Below are 24,705 nucleotides of genomic sequence, written 5' to 3' on the forward strand. Positions count from 1 at the left end.
TCAGTGGGTTTAAGGAGTGGTATGATAAACTTTGTGTTTCTCAGGGGGGGACTTCCCCTCGATGAGTCTTGACAGACTTTATGTCTTAGAAAGGACCTCCCTCGATGAGTCTTTTGACTCCTTGGAGGCCTGAATAATAATAATAATGATATTGCCTTCACAAGGATGAAATATCATTATGAATTTCTAATTTAACATCTCAGCCATATCTTCTGCAGTGGTTTCATTCTGCCATTTTCATAATATCAGACTTGTGGAAATACTGAAAGATTATGCTCCAGTTGAAATTATGCCAGAAGTTTTATTTCTTATACATCATCATTCACCTGACACCAGTCATGTAGCTTATACTCACAGTCCAACTTTCTCATTTCCCTCCTTAAACACAATCGCTTCATTCTCTCACAGTACTGTACCCAGATTCAGGACTCAGATGCAGACCCTCTCCAGCTGCCAATTTATCCATACATCAAAAAAAGTCAAGGCATTCTTCCTATTCATCCTATTCATAATCATTGCCCTTCAGCAATCATTACCTCAACAACATTCACAACTCTGTCACATACACTTTCATTTCACTGTCTAACAACAGTCAAATTCTAAGCTACCTCATGCACACATTATAAACCAACTGTTCCAGCTAACACGCAATTCCTCTGCTCTTCCTCTCACCTCAGTCATTCATCCTATTGTCATCTTCTCAAACATGCCTTCAACACTTACTCTACTTGAACATCCCTCACAATGGGATCCAGACATGACCAGTAATAGAACCATATACTGAACACCAGTGGCCAGATTATTTTATTAGTATCTAGAAAGGATAATGGAAATGTTTTAACATATATTGGAGAGTGAAGAAAAATGAATAGGGATAATGCACAGATTTGAAAAAAAAAAAAGGTGGGAGGTTGTGACAACAGTAAGCTGTTAACTTGTTAAAACCATTTAACAATTATATCAGTCAGGATTCCAAAAGAGAATGTTGCTAGAATTTTTTTTTTAATATCTGACCCACCCATGAATGGTGGGTCAGATACAAGACCTACAAATAGATCAGTGCCATGTGTGAGCATAATTTGCTACTATACGCAAATTATTTAGTGACTAAGAGTGAAAAAATATCGAACTTACGCAATTGTTTCCAACTGTTTTTCCTGATGTTCAGATTCTGTATTTTGAAAGTCTAACACAAGAAAAATATCCTTTGCAGTTTCAGGTATTAATGCTGCAAATGAAAGTCATGTTTATTAGAAACTAAAAATATACTATATTTTGTTCCCTTATAAACTCAAAATTATATTATCAAATATATTCAATATTGCAAAAATCACTTATAAAACTGTCTTTTTTTAACAATATATTAAACTAATCAGTCTTTAGATTCATTAACATATTAGGAAACTTGTTAACATGTACACAGAATCACAGTAACATCTGATTATGCACGTAGCAAAAAATGCAATTTAGTATTAGTAATATAAAATATTTAAAAATTATGATGTTCTCTGCATTTATTGATACATGAATAGTTTTTTAGTTGTATAAAGCAATTTTAAAACAGTTATAAACTTTATTAACTGTTTACATCTATACTGGGGTCGTTTAAGGGTCGACACCAGATAACTAGGAGGAGATCACACATCATCTTCAAGGAATGCAGAGAACCAACTGAGGCTTTGACCTGATGTCCAATCCTCACCTTCATATTAGTAGTTATCTACTAGGAACTGAACAAACGAGGATGGGACTGGCAATTTGTAACTTAGCCAACCACGTAGTTTACGCTCTATTGCCTTACACCAGAAATACATATGATGGTACTGTATGCATGATCAGATGTCACACTGGATAAAGCATTGCTTGGTTAAAGAAGGCCCTTCTGCTGTTTTCATCAGGGAACCAGGGTAAATAGTGAAAGTAGTTATTGAACAAACTCCAACTCAACATCTAGAAGAAGCCCAATGTCAGAAGAATTAAAGATTAAAGATTTAATGCCTGGAAAAGTACCATGTGGACATAACTGACATTAATGACACAAACACAAAAATAATAAGTATAGGATATTATATTCAAGCAATAACTGCAAAGGAAAGAAAACAGTAGTGAGAACATTTTGACACCAAACATGAAGATAAACTTCTGATTGGAAAGCAATTTCAACAGTTATGTGGGCAAACTTAAAAATGGGGAAATGAACAATGAAACTGATTTGTACATATGGTCTCACAGAAGGTAATCCTAAGGGAGAAGTGGAGGAATTTTTTGAGTTATTAGAGCAGGCAGCTGACACATAAAATGGGGAGGAAATGGTCCTTGATGGAGATCTAAACAGTAGAATAGGAAATGAATCCTACAAGCCATATAGAAAAGTTTTGGGAAAATTTGGAGACAAGGGCAAGACTAATAATAATAATAATTATTATTATTATTATTACATGACACTTCCAGGGAGTCCAAAGACTCATCAAGGGAGGGCATCTACTCCACAACTCTCCGTCTTCACACTCAAATCCACCAACTACAATGAACCGCAACTACTTTCATCATCTACACCAGGGCTGTCCAACCTTAGGTAACCTGAGTGCCACATCCAATGCGTATCTAGTAATTTAGTGAGAAGCAGTGACACAACCTCGATAGCTGAACAAACGAACACCAGTAATTGCACGCTAAATTGCGTGCTCACATTCCCGTGAGCGCCTGGAGCATGCGCGTTAGAACAAAACAGTATAAGAATGCTTCTTTGACACATCTAATATTTGAAAAACACGTTATATAGTGATGTAAAAACACCAAATAAAATAACCAACATCGAGATTATCGATTAGTGATAGAATTAAAATATCTAATACGCATTCAGTTCAAATTGTTATTTTAATTTTTCGCTCATGAAAATCGAAACCACAGGTGGGCCACACAAAATCACACCACAGGCTGAATGCAGCTCGCGAGCTGTGTTTTGGACAGCCCTGATCTACACCATCGGTTCCCAACCGGTGGTAAGCATACCCCTGGGGGTACGTGCTGGGCCGTTCAGGAGTACACAAAAAATAATCATTAATGGTGGAAAAACAAGTAAAGTAAACAAAATGCATTCATATAGGCACTGAACAAAAGTGTCAGTATTTAAAAACAGCTATTTTAAAAACAAGGGGTACACAAGTGAAAAAAGGTTGGGGACCACTGATATGTACACCAACGCTATCTACTGCTGACCACCACTAGTATTTTCACAGACAATCACAAACATCCATGCCAACGGTGGAATTCGAATCTGCAGCCTTTTGGCTGGAGAGCAGATACATTAACCCACTCAGCCAACCAGGCTGGCTAGTTGCCAACTATTTATATGCTCAGTTTAAAAATCATTAGCTTCTTCAACACTTCTGATAGATCGGCTTATATGCTGGTTATTCAGAACTATTATTTTTCAGGAAATAACAATGTATACTAAAATATTTTAATTATAAAAACTCTAATTAATACTTTTCTATATTTTGGCTATGTTACATTGCCATCAGGAATCACAAAAAACAATGAATGAAACACAGGCACTAACACTGGGCAAATGAGGCTGAAGAGTGGCAACCAAAGTCAGGCCTAGAGCCTAAATGGTGCCCTTAGTAGGCTAAATTGAGTAGTCTTGGCTATTGCATTTGAAGATTTGAGGATGAATGCTTCCCAAATTTGGGGCAGTCTCATGCACCCAAATTTGTTGAGGTTTGGAAAGTTTTTCAGGGCTGAGGCAGATTCGAGGAATAGCCTTTCATATTTGCATTAGCAGCAGTGTAATAGCATGGCCTTCTTCCAGTGCATTCTGTGGTGAGTGTTCAAAGCATGGTCAGCAAGTTCGAAGTGGCTGTTGATTGTTTAGATGTGTTAAGAAAATATTGAGAGTATCTAGGCCATGTGGCCAAATGGAGAACACATCATCTATGTAGCACAGCCAGACAGTAAGTTTATGTGAGGCAGAGTTTAAGGCTTTTTCTTCAAAGGTGTCCATGAAGAAGTTGGCCAGGGGTGGAGAACCAATCGCTGTCCACTCTATTTGTTTGTAGAATTTTCCCTGCCAAATGAAATATCCTGAGTTAGGCTATTTTGTTTGGCAGAGAAAATTTTACAATCAGATAATGGGGATAGACATGATTCTCCACTTTATCTAGCCCAATGGCCAAGACTACCCAATGTAGCCCATTGGGGGGGGGGGGGGGCACTAGGCACAACTTTGGTTGAATTCCTTCAGTCTCATTTACCCAGTGTTAATGTTTGAGTGCACATATCATTTTTTTTTATTATCTTTGATGATGTCAATGCAACAATGCTGAGGTATAGGAAAGTATTAGTTAAAGTTTTTATAAGTAACATAGTTAATGGATCACTTAGGTCAAATGCTGCAGCCACCAAGTCTATTCATTTGTTCCTATCATAGGCTTCATCTAGAATAAGGTGTTCATTCAACTGTCTAGAGTTCTTCATTGCTACACCTTTCATGACTTATTTTTTAATGGTATCATCAACAACAACAAATTTTTTTTTATCAAAGAGATGTTTTATTTACTGCTTATATTTTGCTGGGTTTCAATTCAGCATCATCAGAGCACAACACACTTGTACACATGACAGTGAGTGAGTGAAACAATACAATTACAATGGACAAAAGATCTAAAGTCCTATTTTTGGCTCCCTCTAACGAAAAAAAAAATATAGCTATGCAGGAGTTTCTCTTAAGATAACAGCCTCCCAAATTTTTGGCAAATTAATGCAACCATATTTGTTAATGTTGGGAGAATCCTTCAAAGCCACTGCTGACTCAAAAAATAATCTTTCAGATCTGTAACGACTCCTAAATAGCACATTCGTTTTCTTTCATCTGATCCTGTGTGAAAGAGTGTCCAACACATGGTCTGCCAGTCCTGACTTGCCATAGTAATAGTAGCAAATGTATTTTTCATGTTCTTCCAGGTGGATGTTAACTGATCTTCCTGTTTGCCCATAATACGCCAAGTCACAGTCACTGGGAACTTCATACACTCCTGGGTGTGTTAAAGGATGAAGTTTATCCTTAGGCGAGCAAATCAGAGTTGCTAGTTTGACATAAGGTTTGAAAGTAGTGTGAGGGCCATGTTTCCTCAATACTTTGGCTATCTTTTCTGATGTACCTCTGACATAAGGAATAGAAATGGTCATGTTGTGTTCTTGTGTATTAGGGAAGGGCAGAGTAATGGGACTATGTAGTATTTTATCTATTTTGTAGGGATTATAGCCATTGGCCAAGAACATATGGCACAGATATTTAAGTTCTGTGGTCAGAGCTGTATCGTTAGAACAAATGGCTCTGGCTCTGTGTATAAGTGTTTTTAAAATGCCATACTGTTGGACTGGATGATGATGTGATTGTTTATGTAGGTATCTTCCTGTGTGTGTGTAGGCTTTCTGTAAATGGAAAAAGATAGTGATCCATCTGAAAGACAGGTGACTAATGTGTTAAGAAATGGTAAACAGTTATTCGATTCTTTTTCTACTGTGAAATCGATTTTGGGGTGTTGGCTGTTTAGGTAGGTGACAAAAGCATCCAAAGTGTCTTGTCCATGGGGCCAGAATGGCAAACACATCATCTACATAACGTAACCACACTAGTGGCTTATATGTAGCTGTGGTAAGTACTTTGTTTTCAAAGTGTTCCATGTAAAAATTTGCTACCAGGGGAAGAGATGATGTTTTGAATTTTAGAAGGTTATACAATTGCAAAGTATCGATGGCTGGTATTCACATTTTTCTCCTCTATCTCTTGATGCATGTTACTGCAGCTGTTAATGTTAGTCCCTAAATATTTAAAATTATTTGCTTGCTTAACACCTCAACCGGCCACGACATCTAAATCTGGATGTGATTCTGTAATGCTCGTTGAATAACATGGATAAGAAGTGAAATTGGTCTCACTATTTCATCCACACCGGCCGGTAGGGATGAAATAGTGAGGTTAAAGATGTAGTTATCAACAGCCAGAGTGGAAGCACACATATTTAGTCTTTCACTGCTTATGACAAGACCCATACACTTACTTGCCTTACTTAAATAAATGTAATTTCTATAATATCCAAACAAGAGTTTCCAAGGATAACAATGTCATTGGCATAAACCAATAGGATGTCCTCCCATTCGTCTCCATTCTCTTTTGTTCATTTAGGTCTCTAGTGACTTTTCCCAATGTTAGATTGGAGAGAGAGAGAGAATCTTCTTGGCAAAGTCCAGATTTGATTTCAAAGCTTCATGAGTATTCCTGCAGAAAACTTATAATAAATTTAGTTTAATCCTTTATCCAAGTGTGAGCAAATAAAGTTTGCACCTGAAAATATCTTTCAGAAAGTACACCACCTTACCCCAGTCCTGAAGATACTTTCAGGCACAAACTTTGTTTGCTCACACTTGGATAAAGGATTAAACTAAATTTATTATAGTCTAACCAAGTGAAAAATAAACTTTCAACATGTAGAAAATTTACTTTGCACAGAGTGCCACAAAGCTTTGCAGAGCATCTCATGGTGCATCTTGATATATACTGGAATATGTTGGTTTATAGTCTACAAATACTACATGCAATTCTTTATCAATTCATAATGATTTTCTAACAACTGTCAAAGTATGAAGATACGATCGGTTGTCAACTTTTCTTTGGCGATACCACATCAATATGATGATGATGATGTTTGAATCATATATGTTAATTCTTTTCCAAATCAGTGTAAACATTATTTTCTAGTGTCCATGAGGAAGATACCGCTGTGGTTACTGGTAATCATGAGATTTCCCAGTGGTCTGGAATGCAGGCAATTGAGATTTCCTCCTTTTGTTGTGCTAGCTTGCCAAGTTCATAAATCTCAATTGTTAGGGGTGTTCCTCCAATTTTTAGAAGTTATGTAGAAATTTTATTTTCACTGGCTGCCTTGTTATTTTTCAACAAGACAGAACAGATTGTCTAAAATACTATTTTAATAGCATTCTAGACATCAAATGATTCCGCCATTCTGGACTTTTCAGCATTTCCTTCTGAGCAAAACCTCAGGTGTAATTTCCAAAATACGTAATACTCAGATTTAATGAATGAATAATAAATTCCTCAACAGATTCTTTTTTCTTGGGTAATTAAACCTTCTTTGTCATTAGTCAGCATTTGAGTTTGTGGTTTATATCCTCTATTAAGTGTTCCACTGTCTCTGAAACACTGAGTTTTTATACTATTTTTGGATTTTTAAATTAATTATTTTCTTTTCTAGCCTTTTCCCCTGATGTAGTATTTTACTAGCTGAATTTTTATAGCTCTCCAATATTTTCTGGTGGTAGATCCTATAGGCATTTTGACACGAACTATTGAAGTACTATTTTTTCTTTCTGTTGTTTGTAAACTGAAGAGTTTCTTCTGCACAAATGAGTAATAATATTTTCCACCTTTGCTTGCTCCACCCTTACTATGAGTTTCCTCAGTGTTGCACTACCAAATGGGTTAGGTGTTGCACTATCCAGGTATTTGCTTACGCTTGGACTCACCGAACTTTATATAGTTTCTATATTCAGCATGAAACTCTTTGAGTTTCTTATTCGGCTATGAAACAATATGGGATGTAATATTCCTTAACTTAAATAATTTCACATCGCCTGATTTGAAGCCTTTGGCTCTTCATATAATTAGTAATTTATTAGGACACCTTCTTGGCAATTCTTATAGTAGGGTATGTAAGTTCTGTTCGCTACAAACTTGGTATTAACTAGGTCTACCTACTCACTGATGAGACCTCAATAAAGGTTGAAACTGGTCTGGATAGTGACCTTCTCTCATAATGTAGAACAGCAATACAGCTCCTAGGAGCTGGGTTTCACATCATGGGTAAATACCAAGAATAGTGAACGGAGCTGGCTCCACCCTTACTATGAGTTGCCTCAGTGTTACACTACCAAATGGGTTAGGTGTTGCACTATCCAGGTATTTGCTTACGCTTGGACTCACCGAACTTTATATAGTTTCTATATTCAGCATGAAACTCTTTGAGTTTCTTATTCGGCTATGAAACAATTATGGGATGTAATATCCCTTAACTTAAATAATATTTTCCATTTCCTATTTTTCTCTTAGTGATATACCTCTTTTCCGTTTCAAGAGTACGTGAAACCATTCAGAGACAAAAGGGTGAGCCCTCGACTCAGAGTGAGTGCGAGGCCCATAGCTGATGATGTCTCTGTCAGGTGTGATCTCCTTGGAGTCGGGTTGCTGGGAAGTGCAACCCTAAGTGGGTAGTGAACTCCACCTAAGGCTAAATACGTCCGTGAGACCGATAGCAAACAAGTACCATGAGGGAAAGTTGCAAAGAACTTCGAAGAGAGAGTTCAAGAGTGCGTGAAACTGCTCAGAGGCAAACGGGTGGGCCATTGACCCAGAGTGGGTGCGAGGCCCATAGCTGATGCTGTCTCTGTTGGGTGTGATCTCCTTGGAGTCAGGTTGCTTGGGAGTGCAGCCCTAAGTGGGTGGTAAACTCCACATAAGGCTAAATACGTCCGTGAAACCTCTTTTCAGTGTTATTTAAATTAGTATTTCTATTAACATTTCTTCATCTTTGTTTCCAGTTTTGGCTTGAAATCTACTATTATTAGGTAATGATCAGTATTTACAACAGCTCCTCTGTAGGTGATGATTCATATGATTAATGTTTCCCCAGGAAGTACAAGGATCCATTGATGAATATGCCAGCAGAATATAATTTCTTCTACATGCCTTGAGTGTTATTATTATTACATGATCTATTTGCTTGTTTACAGTTTCATCAAGAGAGAACCAAGTTCTGTAAAAGCACATGCTATTAACTGTAAATCCTCAAAAAAGGATGCAGAGTCAATACCACTAATCCCACTTATAGTTGGTCCATATGGTCTGCATGACATTAGTAATGACATGCAGACCATATGCACCAACTATCAGTCTATATCTTATTTCTTTTCTTATTTTAACATTAAAATCACTCATAACTAATTATAAACAATGTCCAAGTAAAGATTCATATATCCCTTCTGTTCTTCCTAAAATTTATCTTGATTGTTAGTCTTATCCTCTATTAATGCATAACCAATGACAATTTAAAAGTTTAGAAAAAAATCATATGTCAGAGATTCAAATGACTTACATAATATGTTAGAAACTAAATATACAAACTTTAACTTACCTGTCAACCGACATTCCTCTTCTTTTTCTATTAAAAAAAAAAAAAAGAAAAAAGGTTATTTGTCATGCTCAATATGAACCCTCAGTTTTAATTCAGTGACTGTTTTTTGCATTTCTAGCGGTTTTTTTTTTTTTTTTTTTTTTTTGTAAAATAAAAAAAAAAACTTATCATTTATTGTTTATTATTATCATCATTATATTAAATATAGATATAGACATTACGACCAATTCCAGTCTCATTTTTAATCTAATACCTCTTTTGAGGTCTATCTGGCCTTCTCTTTCCATTTAGTTTATATTTTATTAATTGTTTAGGATATGGAGTGTTGGCCATTTACATGTTTTTGTTTATATTTTGTTTAGTTTTTCTTCTATTGATTTTATTTTTAGTTCCTTTAAAATATCTTCATTTCTTTTTTGCTAATAATGTGTATTTTGCAGTTGTTCTCATGAATATCATTTCACTTGTTTTATTCTTTGTTTATCTTGTTTATTTATTGTCCAAATTTTGCTGCCATATAATAATCTAGGTATTGCTAAAGTATTGCATATTTCTAAGTGTACTTATTTTTGTACAAAATTCAGATTGAGAGTTCTATTTATCAGGCCTATAACTTGTAAACATTTTAAAGTTTTTAATATTATCCTTTTTAATTTTATCAGCCTGGCTGGCTGAGTGGTTTGCGTATCTACTCTCTAACCAAGACGCTGTGGGTTACAAATCCTGCCATGGGCATGTATGTTTGTGATTGTCCTACTAACTCTGTGTGAAAAGGGAATCTGCAACCTTTACTCTTCTAGCAGAAGACTTCACTTCCAAAACTGTATGAGGTACAGGAGTGACCATATGAGGCACAGGAACATCACATGTGAATAACTAACTTAATTTTATCTTTATTTTATATATATATATATATATATATATATATATATATATATATACACACACACACACACATATCCTATCACCTACTAAAGGCAAGATTGACTGTGTTTTGGGCATTGAATGACAAGGTTGTCCTTGTCCATGAAATACAGTCAGTCTTTCCTTTTCTCCCACAAAAGAGATCTCAATTCACCTACTCTTATCCTCAGTGATACAAAGATCACCAGACAAGATAGATCTCTCTGTTCTGACTAATGTTTACCTCCATTCTCCCCAAGCATACAAACATAACACTAATAGCCTTCTCAGCATCCCAAAAAACTAGGCATTTTCTTTCTTTCAAGAGGCTATTTTACACTCAACCAACTCTTAACTATATACAAATCCCAAAGCTTCCCATGCTTAGAATACAGCTCACATGTTTAGAGACGTGAACCTAAAACTTTCCTTAAAATCCTTGACATTGTTACAGATTGACTTCAACCTCTACCTCACAGATACAGCATTTCAGCACCGTGTTATTCTTGAGGGACTTCCACAGTCATTTTTCAGTGAATTGGTAATAATAATTCCTCCTCTTTCTGTTGCACCTGTTAACACAAGTGCAGCAGCTTCCCAGCATCCCTTCACTGTGCAATTGCATACACATTGAATTTGCTTCTCCTCTTCCTCTTTTATTCTGTCTATGTCTGTCCTTGGGAACAGCCTTCCTCATGAAGTATTCCCAAATTGCAACCTGCAGCTCTTCAAAAAAAAAAAGAAAGCAATAAACTTCTATCTGCGTCCCATGCCTATGTTCTTAATGTTGACGTATCATGTAATTAACCATATATTTATAGTAATTTACAGTTTACACTACATTGATTATATTAAAATTCTATTATTCAAATTAAGGGGATATTAAATCCCACATTGTTTTAAAACCGAATAAGAAACTCAAAGATTGGAATCAGAGAGTTTCATGCCGAATATAGTAAACTATATAAAGTATCGGCGAATTACTAGCGTGAGCCAATGCAAGTAGTCCTAGTACGTAGTACAATCTCGGGCAACTCGTTGCAAAGGTGGGGAAGTTCAGATCGCTATTCTTAGGTATTTCCCATAATGTAAAAACACATTTCATAGGAAATGTATGCTGTTATTACATTATGGTGAGAGGTCACTACCCAGACTGGTTTCAGCCTTTTTTGAGGCTTCATCAGTGAGTAGCTAGACCAAAAGATACCAAAAGGTATAGCGAAAAGAACTTATATACTTTGCTATACAAGTTGACAACCAGGTGTAACCATTAAGTTATATTAGATAACTTAATGATTGTATATTTTAACTTAATGGATGTATACCATTATATAACTTAATGGTTGCACCTGGTTGACAACTCGTATAACAAAGTATATAAGTTCTTTTCACTATACCTTTTGGTCTAGATACTCAATGATGAAGCCTCAAAAAAGTCTAATTGCTCTCCTCTGTATTGAGTCGAGCATTTTGAGAGAGCTTTTTGGGGCCCCACCCCATATGTGAAAGCAGTATTCGATAGTTGGGTGGATTTGTGACTTGTATAATGTTAACAGCTGTTTGGGGGTGAAGTAACGTCTTGAGCGAAAGAGAAATCCTAGTTTTTTTGAGGCTGAGGATGCATTGTTTGAGATATGTTTATGCCAGGAGAGGTTTGATGTGAGGGTGATTCCAAGGAGTGAGATATCAAGCTGGCTGGAGATTTGGGTATCATTAAAAAGGATATTGAGAAAAAATGGTTCTTTTTTATGGGAAATAGTACAGAACTGGGTTTTATTGGCGTTGAAATTTATGAGGTTATCTGAACCCATTGGAGGATGGCTTGGAGATCGGAGTTGAGGGTTGCGGTGGTTGAAGTTCTGTAGGTTGAGGTGAGTTATGTAAGGTAAGGCTTATCAAATGCAAGCAAAGAGTGTAGTGTGCTGTCGTCTGCAAAATTGTGTATTGGGTTGGAGGTCAATTTCAGTATGTCATTGATATATAGCAGGAAGAGGGTTGGTGAGAGGACAGAACCTTGTGGGACCCCAGCATTGAGTGGTGAGAGGATAGAGAGCCGTCCACCATCACACAGAGTGTGCATCCAGACAGAAAACTGGTGATCCACCTACAGAAGCCCTGGATCAGACTGAATGATGGCAGTTTGCCTAGTTTATGCAACAAATTTCTTTTTCTAAGAATTCCCATTCAGTAAACTGTCTTTCAATTAACAGTTTTCAATGAATTTTCATGGAAGAACTGCAAACACAGTGCTCTCAGGCAATGCATTACAATCATTCAAACTCCACATGCAAAAAATCTGCTTTTCACTCACACCTTCCTTACACATGCAGGGATGACCTCTTCATCTCTGGAAGCTGACCATTCATGCTCTCTCATCCAAGTTGAGCTGACCAATGTGAAAAATTCCTTTCCTTTATTTCTGATACTTTGGGAATTCGTGCACATGCATTTCAACATCCTCTTCGGCCAGTCCTTCAGTTAATTTCTCAGAGTACAACATCCTCAGAGTTCCTCCTTGTAGAGCAGTTAAAGATGCAAATAAAAACTTTACTGACATTACAGAACTTAACTGGATATTGAAAGTTAATTTTTCACTAGGTTAGACTATAATAAATTTAGTTTAATCCTTTATCCCAGTGAGAGCAAACAAAGTTTGCACCTGAAAATATCTTCATCTTCAGGACGGAATATATAGTGTTGTACTATACTATCTTACCTTGGTAAGTAGTATAACACCAGGCAACTCGTAGCAAAGGTGGAGCAAGCTACCAACACTCCTATCCCAGTATTTCCCATAATGCAAAACACATCTCCTTGTGGATATGTATACTGTTATGCTTTAAGGGATTGGCCACTACCCAGACTAGTTTCGACCTTGTTTGCTCTCACTGGGATAAAGGATTAAACTAAATTTATTATACTTAACTCTTCAATTATACTTTATTATACTTAACTCAAGTCTTTCAAGTTTTGAACTAGGTTTGGTTTAAATATAGAGTTAATTACACCTGTTATTTTTAAATATTTTGCAATTTTTTTGTTTATATCTTTTTCATTTTCATATGTGATCATACATCCTAGGTAGTTAAATGAATTCACCTGTTCTAAGATCTTGTTATCTATTACTATTTTAGTTCTTGCTGGATCTTGTCCTTGAAAGGCCATGGTTTTTGATTTTTCCGTTGATATTATCATACCATAATCTTTGGATATCTCATTTAGATCTAAAATAGCTTTCTGTAAGTTATCTTCAGAATTTGTAATTATTATTTGGTCGTCGGCAAAGAGGAGAGTGTTTAAGTTAACTGTAGGAGAAAGTTTAATTCCTTGATGTAAATTTTTATTCCATTTTGTTATTATTTCATTTAAGTAGATATTAAAAAGAGTTGCTGAGAGGGGACATCCCTGTCGGACCCCTTGGTTTACCTCTCTCGTATATGATAGCTCGTGATTTAATCTTATTTGCATTTGATTATTTTCATATATACTTGTGATAGCTTTTAGGATATTATTTGGTATTTGTCTTTCTTTTAATATGTTAAATAATATGTTTCTTTTAACTTTGTCAAATGCTTTTTCAAAGTCAATAAATGCAATATGTGATTCTAAATTATATTCTCTTCTTTTCTCTATTATTAATTTTAGGCAAAAGGCTGGGTCTATACATGATCATCCTTTTCTAAATCCATTCTGTACTTCTAGAATAAAGTTTTCGGAATATTTCATTAGTTTGTTATTTAAAATTCTGCTATATATTTTTTAACAGGAATTTAGTATACTGATACCTCTATAGTCTTTAGGGTCATCTCTATTACCTTTCTTAAAGAGAGGAATCACAATTGCTTTTTTCCATTCTATTGGGGGGGGATACCAGTTGAGTAAATTTTATTTAAAAATAATAAGAGTCTTTCTTTGAATCTTGTTCCTGTGTACTTATATAGTTCTGAACCTAGCTTATCTTCTCCAGGTGATTTTCCGTTTCTTGTTTCTTTCAGGCTGATTTCTAATTCTTCTTCAGTTATTTCCTTTTCATTTTCGTTAATTGTTTGCCAGTTGTCTTTTTTAAAATATTTGTCTGTCCACAATTCTGTGTAGTAATTTAGAAATTCTTCTAATTTCAATTCAGTGTTTAATTTTACTCGACACCGCAAGGTAAAAGAGGGTATAAGGAAGATGTTTAATTTTATGTTTTCTTTGGTATCTGCATTTAAGTGTTTCAAAATCTTATATACATTGGGTCTTATTTTATATAAATCATGTTCTAAATTAGAAACAAATTTATTCCATGATTCTCTATGTCTTTTGCTGACTTCTCTTTTAGCTATGGCTCTTATTCTTTTATATTCTATTTCATCTTCTAATCTTTTACTGCTTAACCATTTATGATAGGCTTCTTTTTTCTTTTTGGTTATTTCTTTCATTGTATCATCCCAGATCTTCAGTTTTTTTCTTTAATTGAATTTTTTGGTCTTTCCTAAGCTTTCATTTGCTGCTGCATTTAGTATCGTTTTTATATTAAGCCATTTTATTTCTATTTCTTCATTTTGTTTTATTTTATCGAGATATTGGTTAATTCTTTGTTCATATAGCCATTGTACATTTGTGTCATTCAATAGTCTAGTTTTATAAACAAATGTTTCAATTTTTCTTTCTGTTCTTGTTACTTGTAGCCATTTAAGTGGTAATCTTAATTTTATTTTAACAAGGAAGTGGTCACTGCTTATTTCATATCCTCTGTGAACTCTAACATCTAGTAAAAATTTTGATGTCTTTTCATTTAACATGAAGTAATCTAATATTGATTTCCATCCTCTTGCTGCCTAAGTATATTTATGTATGTCTTTATGCTTATAGAAGGAATTCATTATTTTTAGGTTATTATAAACTACAAAGTCAATCAATGTTTTACCATTTCTGTTTAGAATGTGTTCTCCATGTATTCCTATATTATTATTAATTTTTGTGTTTCCAATTCTTGCATTTAAGTCTCCTGCTAAAATTATGTAATCATTTTTATTTAATTTATTATGTATGTTTTGTAGCTGATTATAAAAATCAATATTATCCTGTTCTCTTTCTTTTTCTGGGGCATATAAACCAATTATTGTTAAATAGCCTCTATCTATTTTTATTCTAGCTTCTATTATTCTTTCATTCCATAATTTATAATGTTTTAACTGTTTTGAAAGGGAGTTATGAATCCAAATCATGACTCCTGCTTGTGCTCTTTGGTCTCTGTCGACTCCACTGTATATCACATTAAAGTTTTTAGTTCTCATAGTTCCTTTTAATTTCTTTTTTGTTTCAGTGATTACTGCTAAAATTTCTTTTATTTAATAACTGGTCTAATTCTATTTTTTTATATGCTATTCCTCTTACATTCCAGTTTGCTATGTGTATTATATTTTGTCGTTTCCATTTTTGTTTTACCTTTTCCATTCCAGGGTCGAATGGAAAAGGTAAAACAAATTCTCATAGATTCAATCCGATTATCTTTTTCTGTCAGCTTACAAGTAGGATTATGTTCTCCATGTCAGGGGATTAGCCTGACGATGGAATAGTTCAGTGGTAGGGCTGCTACCTTAAGGCTTCTGAACTAGCCTTCTTCTGAATTTAAACCCATAGGAGGAATAGGGTATATTGAAGGGGAAAGAGTAGATTATAGAAGAATTATAGTAAGGTTTATAGAGAGGGCATAGTTGTAAGGCCAGAAATGAAAAGACCTCATGGCCCTCGAGTACTCTAATAGCATAGGGGTCATAAAATAAGAAGAGTTAGCTGATAAGGCCTTATAGGAAAGATTAAAGTAAGTGGATCTTCCTCAAAGTAGAAAAAGGAGAGGATAGATCCAGCTAGGGGTCCATGGGAGTGCCACTTCCCTTACAATCAAGATGATTGCCCCTTATGGCCCTGTTGGTCCATGAGTCCTTATTCAGTATATTCGGACCACCCCACCACACACACACACACACACACACATGGTGGGCTCCTCTATCCGCCACCCAGGGGACGTGCTCTCTAGGGGTTACAGGGTCCCCTGAGAGAGTTAATACATTAGTCCTACCAGTCTTAATGTATGGAAGCGAAATCTGGACAATAAAACAAAAAGACAAACAAAGATTAACAACAGCAGAAATGAAGTTTATGAGAAAAACTGCAAAGTATACCCTATTTGATCACAAAAGAAATGAAGATATTATGAAAGAATTAAACCAAGAACCAGTAATAGAAAAAATTAAAAAATATAAACATAAATGGATGGAACATGTTCAAAGAATGAAAACAGAAAGATTACCAAAACAAGCCTTAAAGTATAAGCTACTATTAGGAAAAAGAAAACCAGGACGTCCTGTTAAACGATTCAACGATGACTTCTAAGGCCGGAACAGGCCATGCTAGGCCTAAATCCTTGATACGCATGATGATGATGATGATTATACTTAACTGGGTAGTTTGTTCCACCTGCTGATTCTAGAAAAAAAGTCTTTCAAGTTTGTATTTGTTGTAGTGAAATATGGAACTTTTTTTTTTTTTCATTTGATTTTGTGCAAGGTATCATAGGAATGGTAACATAGACCTGATTGACCATAGTTATATGGCAGCAGATGTATTTGCTTATACTTGGATAAAGGATTAAACTAAATTTATTATGTATTTCCTATATTCTTCAAGTCAGATGCTAGTAATATGATAAGCTGCAGGAACAAGGAACTTTGTAAGCACCTAGAACAGAGAGAATGATCTGGGAAATTATACTTTTTTTAGAGCTTTGTCTATTTTTTCTGAGGCACCTGTCAACAGAACCTCTAATCCCTGTTCTACTCAGGCTTCCTTATAGTTAAACTCTCTTTTTATTTGCTAGACCCTCTTGTCCAATGGTTATAATGCCAAAAAGATTAACAAATGAAATGTTCCCCCCATCTGGACAATTCCAAAAAAATTATTGCGATCACTGAGACGTAGTTGACAGAAGGGGATATTTTAACAGAAATAGAAGTCGCTGGGTATAGCATTTTTCGCCAGGATAGGAGGGGAAAGCATGGTGGTGGGGTGCTGCTTATGATAAGTGATGACCTATGTCCTCTAAGAGTGGAGAATTTGGAAGGTAGTGAGACAAATGATTTTGAGAGCATATGGTGTGAGGTAGAGGTAGGCAAGACAGGATATTTAGTGGGGTGTTGCTACAGACCCAGGAGCACAGAGGATGGGGACCAGGAGATGTTTAGACAGCTAAGTTTGGCAAGTGCAAGAAGAATGATTGTTATGGGAGATTTTAACTTCAGTAGTATAAATTGGAGAGAGGAAGATGCATGTAACAATAGGGGAATGGAATTTCTAGAATTCTTGAGGGACAAATGTCTTAGGCAACATGTAACAGAGGGAACAAGAGGTTCAAAAATTTTGGATTTGGTTATAGCATCAGAAGAGTTGATAATAACTGAGTTGACGTCTCTCCCACCAGTTGGAGAGAGTGACCATATGGTTTTGACTTGGAAAATGAATAGACATGCAGGAGTATCAAAGAGACGGGAACTTATGTGGAATTATAAGGCAGGTGATTATAATAGTCTTAGACGTCAACTTCGGGAAGTTTCATGGAGGGAGGAATTGGAAGGCCGGGATATCACCAGTGCGTGGGAAATTGTGAAAGAATATTTGTTATCAGCAATGGTAAGTTGTATACCACGAGTGAAGAAGAGGGCGCAATTTGGAGTAAAGTGGATGACAAACAATATTAAACAGGAATTGCATGCGAAAAAGAGGCTATGGAAGAGATATAAGGAGACAGGTGAAGAGATGCATGAGGAATATAAGACACAGGCCAGAAGAGTGACTCGTGTGGTAAGGAAAGCGAAACTGGAATATGAGAGGAGATTGGCCCTAAGATCCAAAGAAAATCCTAGGGAATTTTTTAGCTATGGGGCCAGTAGGAGGAGAAATGACTGTGGAAGAATGATATTGTGGGATAAAAATGGGAATAGAGTGACTGATGCAGAGGACATAGTGGAATTGTTCAATGAACACTTTATTGGAGTATTTCATCCTAGAGGAGTCAGTTTTAATGCTAGAGGGATAGGACTGGTACGAGGTCTGGAGGTACAGGAGGAGAGTGTGTTTCAGATACTGAGTACTCTGGATGTCAGTAAAGCTGTGGGACTGGATGGTATTTCGCCACGAGTTTTGAGAGAATGTGCTAGGGAATTGACAATACCTTTAACGTGGCTTTTCAATGAAAGTCTGGCTTTGGCAAAGGTGCCCAGGGAATGGAAGGAAGGTAAGATAGTGCCATTGCATAAGGGTGGTAACAGACTGGAAGTGTCTAATTATAGGCCAGTCTGTGTGTCATCAGTAGTTGTTAAGATCTTGGAGAAAGTAGTGAGGGACCGTGTACAGCATTGGGCAGATGAGGGTAATGTTATCTGTGAGAATCAACATGGATTTGTGAAAGGACGCTCTTGTTTTAGCAATATGCTAGCCTTTTATAATAAAGTTACAAGAGCATTAGATGAGGGAAAGGCATATACTGCAATTTTCTTAGACTTGGCGAAGGCATTTGACAGGGTGCCACATGATAAGCTGATATTTAAGTTGCAGCACATGGGTCTGGATGTCAGATTGGTCAACTGGATTCAGGATTGGCTGTCTGATAGGTATCAGAGAGTTGTGTATGGTGGAGCAGTTTCCAGGAGGCAGAGGGTTACAAGTGGGGTCCCACAGGGCTCAGTACTAGGACCTATATTGTTTAACCTTTATATCAATGACATAGCCAGTGGATTGCAGGGGGATATTCAGTTGTTTGCGGATGATGCGAAGCTTGGAAGGATTATTAGTAATAGTGCAGATGTGGTAGCCCTGCAAGAGGATTTAAATAAGCTAGATAGATGGGCAAATGAATGGGGGTGTCAGTTTAATGCAGCAAAATGCAAGGTCTTGAGGTTTGGGAAACATCGATGGGATGCTGCATACTCTATGGGAGGAGTTATACTGGAGGAAGTAGGGGAGACAAGAGATCTGGGGTTGATGATTGATAGAAACCTGAAGTTTAGGGGACATATTGCAAAGGTGGTGAAGGTAACACAGAGGATTGCTGCTATTATGAGAAGGACACTGACCTGCAGAGATAAGAGGGTTATCATTCCGTTGTATAAGTCTCTGATCAGACCACACTTGGACTATTGTTCTCAGATTTGGTCCCCAGGATTTGAAGGGGATAAATTAACCGTGGAAAGGATACAAAGACGGATGACAAAGATGGTTTCAGGACTGTACAAGGATAGTTATGAGGATCGGCTGAGAGAATGTGGACTGCAGAGTTTGGTGGATAGAAGAAGGAGAGGTGATATGATTGAGACTTTTAAACTGTTGAGAGGTGGTTACAGGGTTGACACTGGGGAGTTCTTTCGCTTGGTTGATCAGCGGGAAGGAGTGATGACAAGAGGCCATCCCTGGAAGTTACGAAAGGAAACTGTGAGCAAGAGGGTAAGGAGTGGTTTCTTTGTGTGGAGGGTGGTTGAGCCGTGGAATGCATTGCCTGATGGAGTGGTGGGAGCGAGAACGGTCAGTGGGTTTAAGGAGTGGTATGATAAACTTTGTGTTTCTCAGAGGGGGACTTCCCCTCGATGAGTCTTGACAGACTTTGTCTTAGAAAGGACCTCCCTCGATGAGTCTTTTGACTCCTTGGAGGCCTGAATAATAATAATAATCTCCTCACATCCCTCTCAACATGCAGACTATAGCAATGCCATCATTGTTCCATATATCCAGGACACCTCAGTAAAAATAGCCAGAACTTTAAAGAAATATAATCTTTGTACTGCTTTAAGCCTCATCTGAAGCTGGAATCCCTTCTCTATTCTTTTAAAGATCTACTCCCTCTGTGCCAGGTGTTCACAAGGTTCCTTGTTCTTGCAATTCGTCATGTTATGGTCAAACTGGGAGATCTGGTAAATCAAAGAAGCCAAGAAATTTTATTCTTGATTTAATCCTTTATCCACGTGTAAGCAAACATAGTTTGTGTGTGAAATTTCTTCATGTGAGACTGAGCTACTTGTATATAGAGACTAATGACTTCGCGTCATGCTTTGTATCCCATAATGCAAAGCACATGCACACATCATAGCTGTGTATAATGCTATGCATTATGGAAAGGGCCACTACCCAGACGAATTTTGGCCTTTATTGAGCAATGCTAAAGTGCAGGGATACCTCTCCAAAAACTATAATTGATATACAGGATCGCTCTAAATAGGGAGTAACTCTAAAGGATTGCTACTAATCTCACAACTCCTAATCTGGACTCCGGGACAGAAAACTCAGCAGTGGCTCCACTCAATGACAGCCAAAGGTCTGCCACTGGGTAGAGCCTCTCTACTCCTCAGGAAACATGCAAATCTAAAGATAAACATCATATAATGCCATCAGTAGGAGCCAGACCCAGATAGACTCAACAAAAATACCAAGGTTATAACGTATAACGCTACTGTCAAGATGGGTGAAGCAAAAATGCTCTCATATTCCCCTTTGTCTGTAAAGGAAATTATTTGGGAAAGGGAGTTTTGTGAACTTTAAGCTCACCCTCTGGGGGACAGTTGTATTAGTTATGATCAGTTGGGAGGAATAGCCTTCATTCTATTGTATTTGTAGCACTCTGTTTCATTGTAATTGACAGCTTGTACAATCAGTGGGTTTGAATGCGAACTTGACTTGATGAAGAATTTTTCTGCGAGATCACGAAGAAGGGAGGAGATGTATGGAATGCCAGTTTCTCAATGAATCTGTGAATTTCTGATGAACCATGGGGTATCTAGAATCATCTTTAGGTACTTATTTTGGATTCTTTGTAGTTTTGAAATGTTTGATCATGAAGTGTGACTCCATGCTGGTGAGGCATAGGTAATTACTGAACATATAACCATCCGGTAAGGTAGTAATTTATTTTGCAAGTTCAGTTCACTCTTGCAGTTGACCATTGGGTAGAGTTGAGCTATTACTTTGGATATCTTGGATCCAATAAGATTGATGTGCTTGTTAAAAAGGAGTTTCTTATCCAGTAGTACCCCATGGGATCTTTTGACCAGAGAGCAAGATGTCTTCCTTAATGCAGACCTTTTTTTCTAGAGAATAACATGGCTGAGCTTTTGAGGGGGTTTACTTCAATCCTCCAGTTGGCGAACCATTTTTCCAGTGCATTGATACTTCCTTGGAATCTACTGATTGCAAGGCGAGGGCTGAGAGACCTTGCTATTCTAGCAGTGTCGTCGGCATAAAGGCCGTAATGGTTGTTCTTGAATTTAGAGGGATGCCTGATATATAAATTGTGAACAGTAGAGGAGCCAGAAGGGAACCTTGAGGTATACTAGCTAGAATTTTGCACCTTGATGAAACAATTCCGTTAAGTTTTACTTGCATGTATCTTTCGCTAAGTATGAGTTAATAAGTTTTACTAGCTTAATTGGGATGTTGTTTTCAATAAGTATGAAGATAAGGCCTTGATGCCAGACCTTATAAAGGCCTTGGCAACATCCAAGAATGCAGTAGCAGTGTGGTTGTTGAAACCATGGATGATGTGTTCTGTTAATCGGTGAATTTGTTGCACTATGCTGTGAGCTTTCCGAAAACCAAATTGCTCGTTTGGGATTATTTTATGTTTGTCCATTGCTAGTTGTAGCCTTGTTAGGATGACTTTTTCTATTACTTTGCCGAGGCAGGAAAGAAGACTGATGGGCCAGTAGCTTTTGGGGGAGTTGTGGGTTATTACCAGGCTTTTTCTGAGGGATGATGTCAACAGTTTTCCAGGCTGGGGGAAAGTACTGAAATCTTAATATGGAATTGGTTATATTAACTAGATGAATTATGGCCTCCTTGGGAGTAATTTTATTATTCTGTTGGTGATGCCATTGGGACCAAGAGCCTTTTTATTCTTCAACTGGGATATAATGTTGATTATTTCTGTTGGAGTAGTGGGGGGTTATGAGATCTGAATCATCCTTAGGCTGTCTTAAGGCTTTTCTGACTTAACGATGAACTTTATAAATGAGATTAATATTTAAGCTTTCATAAGATGGGCTGCATTGATTTTCCAGATTGTCAATTAGGGCTTCTACTTTTTCTTCATCTGAGTGTGCAATTCTATGTTTAGTCTTCATAGGGGAAGGAGTTGTCTTTTGGTATAAAGAGTTTTAGAAATTTCCATATCTTCTGAGTTGATTTCCATAAGTTTAGATTACCATTCAGAATTCCTGTTTCTGGAGAGCTTTTCAAACCTGTCTGTTCAAGTTGTTTAAGGCTCTTTTGTCCTGTAGTGCTCTTGTGTTGTGGTATCGCTTTCTGGCTTTGTTTTTAGTCCTAATCAGATCCATTATCTCTTCCGGAATCTGACTGGATGAGTTGAAGACAGTGGTTTGTGTGATTGATGTTACTGCTGTGTAATTTGTCTTGTTAGGTTGCTTACAGCTACGTCTATGTCTTCTTTTTTGCGAATGACAGGAGGTGGGCCGATAGGATCTGGGAGAACCTTAGAGAGCTTATCCCATGCTATAAAAGAGTGTTGAGGAGAGAGCTGATCCTGGGTATCTAGCTTGAGCCAGACGGCATTATGATCTGAAGTAAGCTCTACTAATGTCTCCAGCTGATATTGATATTGATATCTGATGTTCCTGAGGATGACTATGTCTAGTACATTTGAACTTCCTGATGAGCTGTAGTGGGTGGGCTCGGTAGGTTCAGCTAATATTGATGAGTTGAGTGATGTGTAGTTAAATAAAGTACAGCCTTTGGAGTTAATTGAAGAACTTCACCAAGCTGTATGTTTGGAGTTGATGAGGTCTCCTGATATAATTATGGAATCTGTGGAGCCGAGGATGGAGTCTAAACCCGATGTCAATAGTGGAATGCTGGAGGATTGTATGCTGCATAGATTTTAAATCTACCTGAATTGTTGGTGTGCACCTCCACACCTGTCACTTCAAGGTTTAATGTTTGAGGGTTGGTTAAAACATTGTGGCTTAAATAATTTTTAATAAAAATGGCTGTGCCACCACCACTAGAGTTAAGTCTGTCTGTCCTATATATTATATATTCTCTTAATCTTGGGTTGTTAGATGGTCTGAGGTGTGATTCGCTGATCAAGATAATGTCCGGATTCTATCTGTTTGCGAATTCTTGCAGTTCAAGAATTTTACTTGTTAGGCTGTTAGCATTTCATGCTATAATCATGAGGGAGTTTGGTTTCAATTTTTTATACATTGCAGAGAGCTGTCAATATGGATTGGGTTTCTAGATAGAATCTCTTTCTGTAAGATGGTGAGGTGCTTGCTTTGCTGAATTCATGCAACATGGTGGCAAGTTAAGCAGTTAGAACTGATGTCAACTTAGAGCTTGTTTGCTCTGGAGATGACGGAATCTGAGTTCGTGCTGCCTCTGCATATGTTTTGGACATGAATGAAGGTCACGTACCTTCCTGTGTTGCTGAATGTGAGGTATTTTGAACAGGAGGACGACCTGTTTGGTTGCTTATGGTATCATTGTATAGGAGGAGCAGGGTCTACTCTTGCTGACCCACGATTTTTGGGTGGAAAAGGCACCCCTTGTAATTAGCAGGATGTGGTCCTCTACAGTTAGCACAACAGGCAGGTGTAGATCTTGACTTGGCAGAGGTGTTGGAATGGTGTCCCTCTCCACATTTCAGACATCTGTAGGCAGCTCTGCACAACTTTTGAGCGTGGCCGAATTTTTGGCATCTATGCCATTGACCTGCTGATGTCTTCTTCCTTAGAGGCTCGGTTGTAATTTTGGGCCTGCAAATATTATTATTATTACCCAAGACCCCATGGAGTCAAAGACTCATCTATGAGGTCCTTTTATCAAACACACAGTTCATCATACAGTGCATTAAACACACTCAAATTTTCTGCAGACACCACACTCTCATGCAAGGCATTCCAATCATTCACACCTCTGCATGAAAAAAACCTGCTACTCACACCTTCTTTATACAGTTTCCAGGGATGACCTCTGGTTCTTCCCTGATCTCTCACTATTTTCTGTAGAACCTCTCCAGCATTGATCCTATAACATTCCCCTTACCAACTTGTAGGTCTCTATCATATCTCCCCTCCTCCTCTTGTCCACCAGACTCTGCAAGTTGCATCTTCTCAATCTTTCCTCATACTCGACATTCAAGAGTTTGAAACTACCTTAGTCAGTTGCCTCTGGACCCTTTCTAACACATCTCTTTATCCTTCTGAAAACCAGGTGACCAAATCTGGGCACAATAGTCCATGTGTGGCCTAATCAAAGTCTTATACAATGGAACAAGAATCTCCTTACATCTACAAGTCAATGTCCTCTGCATCATTCCCAGAAACCTTTGTGTTGTCTTCACAATTTTGGCTATGTGTCCTCTAAATTTCAGATCCTTATCCACTATCACCCCCAGATCTCTTATGTCCTCCACCTCCAAATAAATTCTGAGCATAAATTCTGCATCCCATCTTTGTTTTCCAAATTTTAAAACCTTACATTTTGCAACATTGAACCCACATCCCCATTCCAGTGCCCAATCACACAATTTATTCAAGTCTTCTTGTAA

General features: G+C 37.2%; 1 protein-coding gene across 1 annotated transcript in view; it reads right to left on the reverse strand.

Annotated features, from left to right (window-relative positions):
• LOC150094791 (uncharacterized) overlaps window positions 1-24,705 on the reverse strand; it is a 210,410-nt gene that overhangs the window by 176,044 nt on the left and 9,661 nt on the right. Inside the window, exons 2-3 of the mRNA XM_090411345.1 lie at window positions 9,213-9,239; window positions 1,135-1,228 (exon numbers count right to left, since the gene is read on the reverse strand). Of these exons, the coding sequence (XP_090267471.1) occupies window positions 1,135-1,228; window positions 9,213-9,239 (121 nt within the window). The remainder of the gene's footprint in view (window positions 1-1,134; window positions 1,229-9,212; window positions 9,240-24,705) is intronic.

Source organism: Typopeltis vanoorti, chromosome 21 (genome assembly GCF_054136105.1).
Source record: "Typopeltis vanoorti isolate ZY-2024b chromosome 21, IOZ_Tvanoo_1.0, whole genome shotgun sequence".
In the NCBI taxonomy this organism is placed as follows: Eukaryota; Metazoa; Arthropoda; class Arachnida; order Uropygi; family Thelyphonidae; genus Typopeltis; species Typopeltis vanoorti.